Source organism: Fulmarus glacialis, unplaced genomic scaffold, assembly GCF_000690835.1.
Source record: "Fulmarus glacialis isolate BGI_N327 unplaced genomic scaffold, ASM69083v1 scaffold9260, whole genome shotgun sequence".
Classification (NCBI taxonomy): Eukaryota; Metazoa; Chordata; class Aves; order Procellariiformes; family Procellariidae; genus Fulmarus; species Fulmarus glacialis.
In genome coordinates, this window is record NW_009189598.1 from 419 (window position 1) to 12,311 (window position 11,893).

General features: G+C 38.4%; 1 protein-coding gene across 1 annotated transcript in view; it reads left to right on the forward strand.

Annotated features, from left to right (window-relative positions):
- Positions 1 to 507: 507 nt before the first annotated feature.
- Positions 508 to 11,893, forward strand: part of KMT2E (lysine (K)-specific methyltransferase 2E) — a gene marked incomplete at its 5' end in the record, with an annotated part of 13,582 nt that continues 2,196 nt past the window's right edge. The window contains 10 exons of the mRNA XM_009582703.1: positions 508 to 762; positions 943 to 1,087; positions 1,960 to 2,213; positions 2,364 to 2,420; positions 4,030 to 4,593; positions 7,550 to 7,851; positions 9,816 to 9,904; positions 10,005 to 10,124; positions 10,283 to 10,374; positions 11,304 to 11,893. The exon at positions 11,304 to 11,893 is cut by the window's right edge and continues 259 nt beyond it. Coding sequence (XP_009580998.1) covers positions 508 to 762; positions 943 to 1,087; positions 1,960 to 2,213; positions 2,364 to 2,420; positions 4,030 to 4,593; positions 7,550 to 7,851; positions 9,816 to 9,904; positions 10,005 to 10,124; positions 10,283 to 10,374; positions 11,304 to 11,893 — 2,468 coding nt within the window. The remainder of the gene's footprint in view (positions 763 to 942; positions 1,088 to 1,959; positions 2,214 to 2,363; positions 2,421 to 4,029; positions 4,594 to 7,549; positions 7,852 to 9,815; positions 9,905 to 10,004; positions 10,125 to 10,282; positions 10,375 to 11,303) is intronic.

Sequence of the window (11,893 nt, forward strand, 5' to 3'; positions counted from 1 at the left end):
ACAGCACATAAATCTGATGAGGAGTTTACTTCACTTTGTTCTATCAATGTTACACTATTTTGCCTCAGCTTAGGTGCTCAGGCACAAGCTTAAAATTTGTCTTGGAATTCTGTTACTAAATTCACATCGTAAGTACAGTTGGTCTGGGCACTTGTGTGGTATGTTCAGTGAGAATTAAATACAAAAGAACTAAATGTTAAGTTTACCAAAAAAAAAAAAAAAAAAAAACAACAAACAACCCACAACCAACCAAAACCCAAAAAGCAAAACCCCCAAAACTTTGGTATGTAGAGCAAATCTATACTGATTCCTTCTGCTGTCCCCATTATTTCACTAAAATTGTCCTCATTCTTGCCCTTTGTATTCTTAAACTTGCAGCCTGGAAACTAGCTGTGTTCTGGTTTGTGTAAGAGTTGACTAGGTGAATAATTAGACTAAAAAATTTCTAAAAGCCACTGATACAAACACTCATAAAACACTAATTTTTTTCTCTCTCTCTCTGTTTAGCACTTGGTCAGTGAATGGTTAAGTGAAAAGAGTGATAAATCAGGGAAGCCTACAGACAGTCTATCAGAAAGGCCTCTACGCATAACTACCGACCCTGAAGTTCTGGCTACTCAACTGAATTCTTTACCAGGTCTCGCTTACAGTCCACACGTATATTCAACTCCAAAGCACTATATTCGTTTTACTTCGCCGTTTCTTTCAGAAAAGAGGAGGAAAAAAGAACCTGTGGAGAACGCTACTGGGTCTTGTAAGAAGGTAATGCTTCCCTTCATTATGGTTCCCCATCCCATATTAATTAAAAATAAGTCTTTACTTGCTAGCACAAATTCAGGCAGAAAAAAGCTAGTTGACAAACCAATTCTGTCATGTGTAACGCGTTTTGAAACGTTTATCATTAAACTTTTAAGTCACTGATTTGAACTTGTTCTATTACAGCGTTGGTTGAAGCAGGCTTTGGAAGAAGAAAATTCAACAATGATTGATAGATTTAATTCACCATCGCAAGAGAGATCTAGAAGTCCAGCCATCAATGGTGAAAATAAAAGTCCTTTATTACTGAATGACAGCTGTTCCTTAACAGGTGAAGCTTTTACTAATACAGTACATAAGAGCTATGTCAAAGTAGTTCAGTGTGGAAGACTGTGGTTTTTAAAGTGATGAGTTAATGAAAATTCCAGGGGTATTTGCACTGTTTTCTGATACTTTCTTTGAAAGAAATGCTTAGTTGCATAGTGGTTGGGATTTTTTCCCCCTTTAATGTATAATTGGTACTAGATAAGTAACCACCATATCTCATAGTGTTTACAGTCAACAAAAGACTAATGTTTCTGACTATGAATATTAAGAGGTTAGATTATAAATTCATTTTCCATGCTGTTCTGTATATTCAGCATTCCTTTTAAATTCAGTGGGCCTGTGTTACACGCAGGGGAAAAGCTGTATAGTCTTTTAAACATAATACAAAATGGGAACACGCTAAAAACTAAACATACTTCTGTAAGGATATGGAGCATATCACATGATTCCTGTGTACAGTCCTAAACTTGAGATTTCCACTTTTTAGCTGAAGAGTCTTAAAAATGCATAGAAACTGACTTTCCCTTTTCTGAAAACATAGACAGTTCTTCCCATCATCCTAGCCCACCAATTTCAGTTACTGATATATGTGTAGACTGTTGAGAGTTTATTTTTCAGGAAGTCCGTAGGCTGTTACGAGTTCATCTTCCAGGAAGTCTGCCCTTAAGAGATTTTTTTGTAATCTTACTAATTTTTTAATGTGGAGTTTGTAATTTCATCACATCAAGTACTTAAACAACTGTAAATGATTACTGTATCTAGATCTCTTCTAGCTTTTTTCCGATTTTAACACACAGATCTAACCACACCACGAACAACTGTAAATGATTATTGTATCTAGATCTCTTCTAGCTTTTTTCTGATTTTAACACACAGATCTAACCACACCACTAAAAAAACGAAGACTGTATCAGCTGTTGGAGTCTGCATTCTCAGAAACGTCCACACCTACTCCTTCTCCATATGCCACACCAACTCATGCTGACATCACTGCCTCCGAGCCATCATTGTTTGCTACTCCTCCTAGGGTAAAAACAGAAGATGAAGCTTGTAGAAATGGTTACAAACCCATATATTCGCCAGTTACTCCTGTAACTCCATGTATACATGGAAATACCATGCACTTTGAGGTGAGATTTATAATGAATTTCAGTGTGTTCAGAGAATGTGTTTAGACATTCTAGTGTAAATCAGTATTTGTACTCCTGCTACAAGGGGGTGTTCTATGTTTCTCCAGGCTAAAAAAGAAATTGACTTGCAATTTCTTCTTATTTATTTAGAATATTTCCTCACCTGACAGTTCCCCAGAAATAAAAAGGCGAGCTTACAGTCAAGAGGTAAGGGTATTTGCCAAAAACTGCAAATGGTATCTTGATTTCACCTGTATGGCTGCACTGTTCCTAGTAAATGCTTTTTACCAGCCATTGCAAGTTTCCTGGAATGTAAAGGGTGGCTTCCCTACAGGTTTTATTTGCTTCTTACTGTATATTTCCACTTTACCTATTTCATTTTCTATTTTAAACTGGTTTCTCTCTCCTCTTTTTCTGTATCGCTTAAAAATACTGATGGCTGTCATGGAAAGGAGTAACTACTGCGATTTATAGATAAGAACAGAAAAACAACACTTGTGCTTTTCAGGCTGTAGTTAGATTTAAATTAACGTTTCTCCTTGTTACCAGCATCTCTTAATTGTTTTTGTCAAGCCTAATTATGCTCAGAGTGAGAGAGCAGAGCAGAAAGGTAATAAATGGGTTTAGGTGGATTAGTTCAGGTGCAGCAAGTGCTGTTGGAATGCTCCCGGGTACTCCCAGCTGGGGGGATGAGTGTGTCCTCCTGTGGGGCTGAGGCCGTGGCCAGGACGCTGGAGGGCAGCGTGGCTCTGGAACACGAGAACTCCCACGGGGACCCTTCCGCCCTTCACCCCTTCGGAGTGAGGAAACGTTCCACAGCAATGTGGAGCTTGAATTCGGTGTGATAACTACACAATTTGCATAAAGGTTTCGAACTATAAACTTAATGGCACTTAAAAGGAATAGGTAAAAATAAGTAACAATGAAAAGATATAAGGGAGGCTTTCACTTCTGGTGAGTCATGTAAATGAATGATCCAAATACTCTCCCCTGGGAGTTAAGCACGTAATGGTTGGTTGGGTTTGGTGGTTTTTTAGGTCAAAAATCTTAACAAGTGTTGAAATACACAAAATCTTTCATACAGTCATAACTGTCAACTGAATTCAACAATTACTTCTAAACTACTGTAATTTAGTATTTTAATGTTTATCTGACTCAAAAAGAGGGGTTTTACTTAGGAACTTTTGCTTTGTAATACAAATAATTTTAAAAGGATTCATGAAAACCTTAAAACATGTTGATTTAGAAAAGGTACTTCCAGCCATGGATATGTGCTGGGCTTTTCGTGGTTAATACAGTTTTAAGAAGTACAAAAGTAAGTTTCTTTAACTTAAGAACACTTTTTGTTCCCTTCTACAGAATACTGGTTTTAATATTGTCTTAAAATTTTAAAGTGTCTTGGAAAAGCTTTTTCTTTTTCTCCTTTTTTTTTTTTTTTCCTTTTTTTTCCTCCTTGAAATAAATGTTTTGACACTGAGGATCCCTTTTATGTTGAATTGAAGCAAGTGCTTTGTAACTTCCTGGCCAGGGACTTGCTCCTGTTGAAGCTCCTCCCTTTCTTCTGCCAGTCATAAATAAAACCTGGCATTTAAAGTTTATTTTGGCTTTGGTTAATGTGCATTTTATTAAAATGCTGTTACCTAATACATGACAATAGTACGAATAAGTGTCTGGCTATAGAAATATCTCTTAAAAATAGATAAATTCATGGTACTGGAAGGCCTTTAATCCCCCTTAAAGGCACAACTGAATGTCAGAATAGTTGCAGTTTTGTTGCAGTATGGAAAAATAGTTGACATGTTTTTTCTTCACGCAGGGATATGACAGAGCATCGATTCTAGCACTGAATTCTTTCAGAAATTCCAACCTGACAGAAATGGGCCTGCAAGAAATAAAGACTATTGGATATTCCAGTCCAAGGAATAGGACTGATGTCACACGGCAGTGCACTGGAGAAATGGAATCTGTGTCAGACCTCCAGCTGGGACTCGAAGTAATTGAGCAAAGTGCACTGCATAAAAACCTGGAAGCCCCCACACATGATAGGACTGATTCAAACAGCCAATTAGAAACTGCTCATTGTGGACGGGGCACAATTTATTCTTCCTGGGTAAAAAGTCCCGACAGGACAGGTGTAAATTTCTCAATGAATTCTAATTTGAGGGACTTGACCCCTTCACATCAGTTGGAGGTAGGAGGTGGATTCAGAATAAGCGAGTCAAAGTGCCTGATTCAAGACGATGCTAGAGGCATGTTCATGGAAGCATCTGTTTTTTGTACTTCAGAAGATGGAATTGCATCTGGCTTTGGAAGGACTGTCAATAACGACAACTTGATGGATGGAAATTGCACACCCCAGAATCCTCCACAAAAGAAAAAGGTTGTAATTTTAAGAATCATTTGGTCTGTCTTACATAGTCTGCTGATGATATTTCTATAACAGAAAGAACGATGATATAATAAAAAACAACTGATGGCTCATCTTTAGATACTACAATGTGGTAGACATTATTCAGGAGGAAATAATGAAGAGCAAAGAGTAAAGCTGCATACATCCGTTAGTAATTTATTTTTTCCAAGTAATAGATACAAATTCACTTTTATTTCGTATGAGTCTTAAATGAATTGCTCAATAAATAATTGCTTTTCAGGTTTGAAAATGGTTGCTTATGCCACCAAGCATTACAATATTCTACTATATAGAATATATACTGGCATCATAGAAATCATATACTGTGAACATTTGTTATGAATTACTGCAATAAATTGCATTAACAGATGTATGATACTGAGGCTTTAAAATTCCAATTTTTGTATACTTAAGGTATCTTGGTTTCACTGTTAGAACTACACAGAAATCTTTTTCTTGGCTTAATTTCTTTTTTTATAAAATGTTGTGTTTGGAAAAATAAGCACAACCTAAACTTGCTACTCTCATGAAACAAGTTTTTGTAGGTAAATTGTGTGGTCATGGGCAACTCGAACCAGAACTGGAAGTTACCTTGCGTAACTGTCTTTGACTGTACATTACTGTCAGGTTAGACTCCCTTTGCTCCTTGCAGAAAGGATTACAAACATAGAAGGCAGTAGTCTCCAGTGCAGCAGCTTGCCAGTTCTGTCTCGTAACAGACTGTAGTAATCTTTCTTGTTTGAAAGATGTGGTTTATTTTCTTTATGGAAGTAATGATCAGGGGGTGGGAGCCTATTCTGTGTGTGTACCTGTGTGCACAAGGGGGTTCTGGTTTTTTGGTCCATTGCACCCCCTTCTACATGCCTGCTCCCCTGTGCTGCGGGGGCATCCTACTAGGGAGCACTCATGATTTTTCCTTCGGAAGTTCTCCATCAGAACTGGATTTTTGTTTACTTTGCTTCGAACTGAGACATAACTGAAGCAAGATAGTAGGAACTCTGTGCTTACCTGGTCCTGACCCTGGGAATTTTATAGATCCCATGCGTGTTGCTGTAGCCCTGCTGTTTTGGCAAAGCCAAAAAAACATAAAAGAAGCCAAAATATCTGTAGTTTCACATTCTTCTTTGTCTGAAAGTTAAATTAATTTCTTTTTAAATCCTAGCAACACTTCGTGCTTCAGTAACTCTCCCACCTTTCTCTTGCTGACAAGGATTCTCCCAGGTTGCTAACTGCTGAGGGCTTATGCTACACTAATCCCTAAATGAAAAAAGGTGTGGCTTCCCCCTGAGACAGCTGCCTCCCCCCCCAGGATTCCTGTCTGAAAGTCTCAGTTTGAAGAAATAACCAGAGAAAATTCTAGCTGTACCCCTGAAAGAACGGGATTTAGGCTTTCCAAGGACACACAAAAAAGGCAACCTTTTACAGTGTAAAAAGGGGAGGAGACATCTCCCCTAAGGAGCAGGTGAGAATACAGGAATTTTGTAGGAGAATAATAGAAGCCTTTCCCTAGGATCACATAAGACATGAACGTCCTTACGCAGTTGTTAATGGAGGTTTTTCCATATTTCAGCATTTCTATGGGCATTTGCTCCTCTGTTTTCTCTCACCACCGTACAAGTTCATCCCATTTCAATATGGTCCTGTATGTAGTGGCCACACTGCATAGATTTCATCCATTCTTAACACTTAAGCTTTCTTTAAGGCAGTATTCTTCAAGGGAAACCAGTCATGTGATGTGGAAATAATACAGATTGTTTCAAAGCAAGATCAGTTCTTAACCTAAACTTTATTTTATGAAAAATCAAATTTTTTTAACTGTTCTTACCCTGACATATAGATGAGTCTTTAATGGATAGAACTGTTTAAAAACAAATGAAAAAACCTGGGACTGCAAACAAAGCAGGCTGCCTTGGTTTGTGTCTCTGTGTAGAAATGGATGTCCGCTTTTATTGAGGACTAAGCCAGTTAAATGTGATTCCCGCCCCCCCCCCCCCATTACTGCACTTTAGTTTCTTGTTTTGGATGTTACATGGTTCAGAGTAGGTTGCTGGTAACTGAAAGAAAGATATGAAGACATTAGATGTCATTTCCACCAAAGTAGTTTCCTTACTGAATAAAGTAGGTCTGAAGGTCAGTATTTCAGCTTTCTACTTCAAATGCTGAAGATACATAGTGAAAACATTTGAAATTTTATTTTTCTCACTGAAGGTAATTTACTAACATTTAAACTGTTTTCTATTCTATAGAAGCTTCTGTGTAGTGATATATTTATATACATAAAGTAGAAACCGCTTCTCCCTTCATGTGTCATCGTTTTTGGTAATAAGTTTTACTTGCAATTTAGCATTAAAATATGTTCTTAATCTGTCTCTTTTAGAGCGCAGTGAAGACACAAATTCAAAATAAACTGGGAAAAGAATGAAAGTTTTAGTTGTGAGTTCTATATGTATGAAGAGCTTAGAGAATCCTTTGATTTACGCAGTAGAGTGAAGCAGAAGCGTGGTGGGTTTTCCTTACGAGGGAGTCAGACTTGAGAGTAGGATGTGCCATCTCTTAAAATTAGCTTTACTGTATCAGTATACTTTTACTAGTGCTACAGTAAAACTGTAAAGTCCCTTGTAGCTTAAACCAACAGTATGACTTAAGCGAATCTTTTCCTGACCTGCATCATCTTCTGCTTCTGCCCTGAGGCAAAATGCATACTTCCTTCTCTTGGCAGAAGCTTTTCTTTACATCGTCCTTACAGTGATTAGTTGGTCAGTTCTCTCTGAAAATATCTTCAATTAATCTATCCCCATTTTCTTTTAGAACCAAGTAAATGGTATGTTTCACTGAAAGAATACATTTAATCAAAAATGTCAGAAGGGAAACAAGTAAACTTCCCTTCTAATGTTTGTTGGTTTTTTTGTTTTTGTTTTCTCAATAGGTATCCTTATTAGAATACCGTAAGAGACAACGAGAAGCTAGAAAAAGTGGCTCAAAAACAGAAAACTTCCCCCTGGTTACTGTATCTCCTCATGCTGCTGGTGGAGGAAATATAAGTAGTAACAACGGTGCTAACGATGGGTATAACAACAATGGTGAAAATGGGGAGCAAACTGATAACGCTGCAAGCCTACCTTTACCACTGCCAACTACTGTTTATAATGCAGCTCCAGAAGACATTGGCAACAACTGTGCAATTAAGGAATCTTCGTCCAGTGAGAAGAATGAACCAGAAGTTCAGTGGTAAGCCACAAAACTATAGGACTAAAGAGCTGAAGAATTACTTACTTAATTCTGTCTTTTCTATTTGAAATCTGGTTTTCGTTGATAAGGGTGCAGTTGCAGATTACTGATTGGAGGCCCTTCTTTCAGATTAGTAAAGAGTTGTCTTACCTCTTTCCTCAGAAACACAGCAGGTACCTCATAAAGATTAGAATGTATGAAAAATTACCCATAAGATACTGGTTAATTTATTTTCCTTCTGCTTTGCTTTTTTATTTTCTAAGAGCAAAACAGGTATTGGTTTGAGCAAGACAAGTTGCCTAGTTCTGTAGATTACAAAATTGCATAGGTAAAATACAGTTGTTAATCTGTAGAAAATGGCATCAGTGAGTAGGCATGCGCCTTCCACCATTGCACAAGTTAGGCTGTGTGTGCTTGCTAAGGCATGTGGAGGAGGGAGCAGCAGTAAGAGGGAGAGGATGCTGTAACAGCTGTGAGATTTGAGTCAAGTTCTCAGCATGGCCTTGGCTCTGCACTCGTGTCCTTGTATCTCTACCACTTTGTCATGGGCTGAGGAGAGTATTTTTCATCTTAAATCTCAAAACTTTTCCAAAAGTACTGTAGGGAAGAAGGGTGGAACAGGAGAATAATCTATATTGATTAGCAAAAGCTTCTAGAAGACTTTAGGAAGACTCTTTTTCAGTGATCTGGCTGGAATGTGTTTGTGGTGGTTGCTGTTGCTTAAGTGCAATGTGCAGGGCTGCATGCAGTCTGCCTAATGGTTCCTTCTGCTCAGGTAGTGATACTTGCATCGTTGTTTATGATTATTAAATGGTTCCCCTGTGTGCAGACCATATGCTCTGCTGGATGCCATGCCAGATACTCCAACAACCAAAAGTCCTGGGGAGAGATACAGTGTGAAGGGGGATGAGATAGAATGACGTCAGTCTGTATAAACGTTGCACAACATTTTCCACTACGTTTTTGGTAGCTTTAAGGTAGATGGTCAGCTGTGGTGGTGCTGTGTCCAAAATGTTACTAGCACAAAATAAACCCTGCAGGTGTTTGTTACGCTGTAGTGAAGCCCTAACAGTGTTGGAGATGAATGTGGGCTGAGGAATAGAAGGATTTCGTAGAGCCAATTGAAGGGAAAACGTAAGTGCAGTCCTCAAAGTTTCACTAAAAAGGGACTGTAAGTTCACTGCGCAGAAACTAGTGTATTATATTGTAAGCAAAGAATGTGGAATACAGGCCAAACAGGAAAGAATTTATTACTAAGTTTTTGCAGTAATCCTGCAGAGAGCACCAAAGTTTATTTTAGTACAACAGTATTGTAGAGTAATGCAGTATGTTCTTGCCTGAAAGAAAAATTGAGTTTTGTAGGGTACTGTCATTTATGTTCTTGATCAGATTGTGATTGTCAGATGTAATTGATTGTAAGAGAGAAGATACGACTGTCATTTCATACCCACTGTCTGGCAAGTTAAAAGTAGAAGCTTAAACAGAGATATGTTTGTGGTTGTGAAGTATTTACAACTATGGATTGACTATTAAAGTGCAAATTCTTTTAAAAAAAAAAAAAAGACTATTTCCAGCTTTGGAGGAAGACAAGTCTTCTACAAATGGAGAACATGAAGCAGTACCTCTATTTTTTGAAGTGTAGTTTTTGACTTTTCAACTGTTTAGGAAAAGGAAAAAAATAAAACAACCAAACACAAATCTACAGATGTTCTTTCCATATTAAGAGGAATTGTTAGTTCTTGTAATGTAACACGGTTGCAGTAAAGGGGTGTATTTAAAGTGGGAGAAAATAGATACAAAATACTTAACAAATCACATTTTTCTTGTGTACAACCAGTTACTTGGCTCTTGCATGCAGTCAACACTGTAAACTTTCTCTGACCCAGTATTTGCATATACATTGTCCTAAATTTGGTTCGTGGGAGTACATTCTCTTAAATTTAACATGTGCTTCTCCCTTCCAGGACTGCATCAACCTCTGTGGAACAAGTGAGAGAACGAAGTTATCAGCGAGCTTTACTTCTCAGTGATCATAGGAAAGACAAGGACAGTGGTGAGTTGATTTATCATTTGAAGGTAGATAAATCTAACCAGTTCCCCCATGGTAGTCCGTAATCATTCTAATACTATGTTTGGGTCTGCTTCATCTGTAGGGGGAGAATCACCCTGTAGCCCATGCTCACCGTCTCATGTTCAGTCTCCACCTTCATCTCATTCAAATCTCATTTCCCAGTTGCAGCTTAAGGCCCCTTCTTTCACTGAATTTATGGAAGGTCAGTAAGCAGATGACCTTGTATGACACTTGACATATTGAATAGTCTCTTACAACAACTTTAATAGCTCTTTTGAAGTCAAATATAAAATGCTTAGCAATCTTTGTAAAAGACTTGATTTTCCTGCTTTTATATTTATCTCTGCTTTATGTCTGTAGAACCTGATCCTGAAAATCCAGAGCCTACTTCTGAATGTCCGTCCCCAGATACGTCACAGAAGACTTGTAAGAGTCCATCAAAAGCAAGCAAGGTAATGCACAGTGTATGCAGGTGCATATGGGTTTGCCTGTGTGTGTGTTGTATAATATGTATGTGAATATGTACATACATCTCCGATTTATCTTAAAAAAAAAATGTTAATCTCATGATTTACTTTTCAGATGAACATGTACGTATGTAACCTGTTTGTGCAATAATTGAACATTGGTAAATGTTTGTATGAATATCTGTGGTAGTCCATACATGCTAAAAAGTTGGCTTATGTTCTGTTCTTTCAGCAGCTAGACCTATTTATATATGATATTGCGTTCTGTAGACACAGAAGAGATTGTATCAGTGGATTCAGTATCACCACAGTTCTGCAGGGTGAACGCTGAAGAAGTAACAGGAGTAATGTGATTGACGTACTTCTCACCTTAACAGGAGTTTGCTCTTGCTGTGTCAGGGTCTGGCACCGTTTGTCAGTAGAGCCCCTGATACAGAGAAAGATGTTGAGTAGCTGCCTGTACAGTATTAAATGAAGTAATTCAGGTTGTAATGTTTAGTCTGTTTGCTTGCACTATGCCAATTTTAAAATGTTAAATCACTCTAAAAATGACTTTATTTTTGTAAATCGTCTTGTCTGGAGTGACTTCTTTAAGACTGAATCTAAAATTTTAACAAATAACAGATTCTGACTTTGACCTGATGGGTCGTATTTCTGTTACTACTTTAAAATACACTTGCTAGTCTTTGACTCTCAAGAATGATTGATACATACTTGCTAAAAATAGCATCTTGCTAAGTTTAAGCTTTCTACTGTTGCTGTTTTTCTTACACCAAATACATATCCTATGCCTCAACACTTTTTTTCACCATCAGGGGGAGAGAACAATATTCTGAGAAGTTCTTTTCGTTCTAACGCATACGTAGTTGATTATTGTGACTGTTTGGCACTGACTGACTTTCTTTCCATTCTAGCCCTCTTCACCGAGTCCTGTAGTTTCAACGCAGTCACTTGGGAAAACACCCACAAAACCAGATTCGCACTGGGAAACTGCGGCTAATGCACCTGAGGCTGAATGTGCGAATCATCCAAAATCCGAGCTGCAACAAAAACAGCTGACAAACAGCGTCCAAGCACTTTCAAAAAACCATCCATCTCAATCACTTCTGCGCAGTTCTGCTGAGCAACTTTCACATTCACAGAAGTTGCCTTCCGCACCTTTGAAGCTGCATTGCCCCCCTTCGCCTCATGTAGAAAATCCTCCGAAGTCCTCTACGCCTCACGCGGCCGTGCAGCATGGTTACCTTTCACCAAAGCCTCACTCACAGCAGTTGGGATCTCCATACAGACCTCATCACCCACAGTCACCTCAAGTTGGAACGCCCCAGAGGGAAACGCACCGAAACTTCTATCCGGCAGCACCAACCCTTCAGCCTAGTAATCAGCAGCAGGCTAGTGGACCCCTCTTCACTCAGACAACTTCAGGACAATCTTCAGCTTCTTACAGCCAGTTTAACCAACAAAATTTGAACAGCAGTGCACCACCCCCCCCGCCCCCTCCACC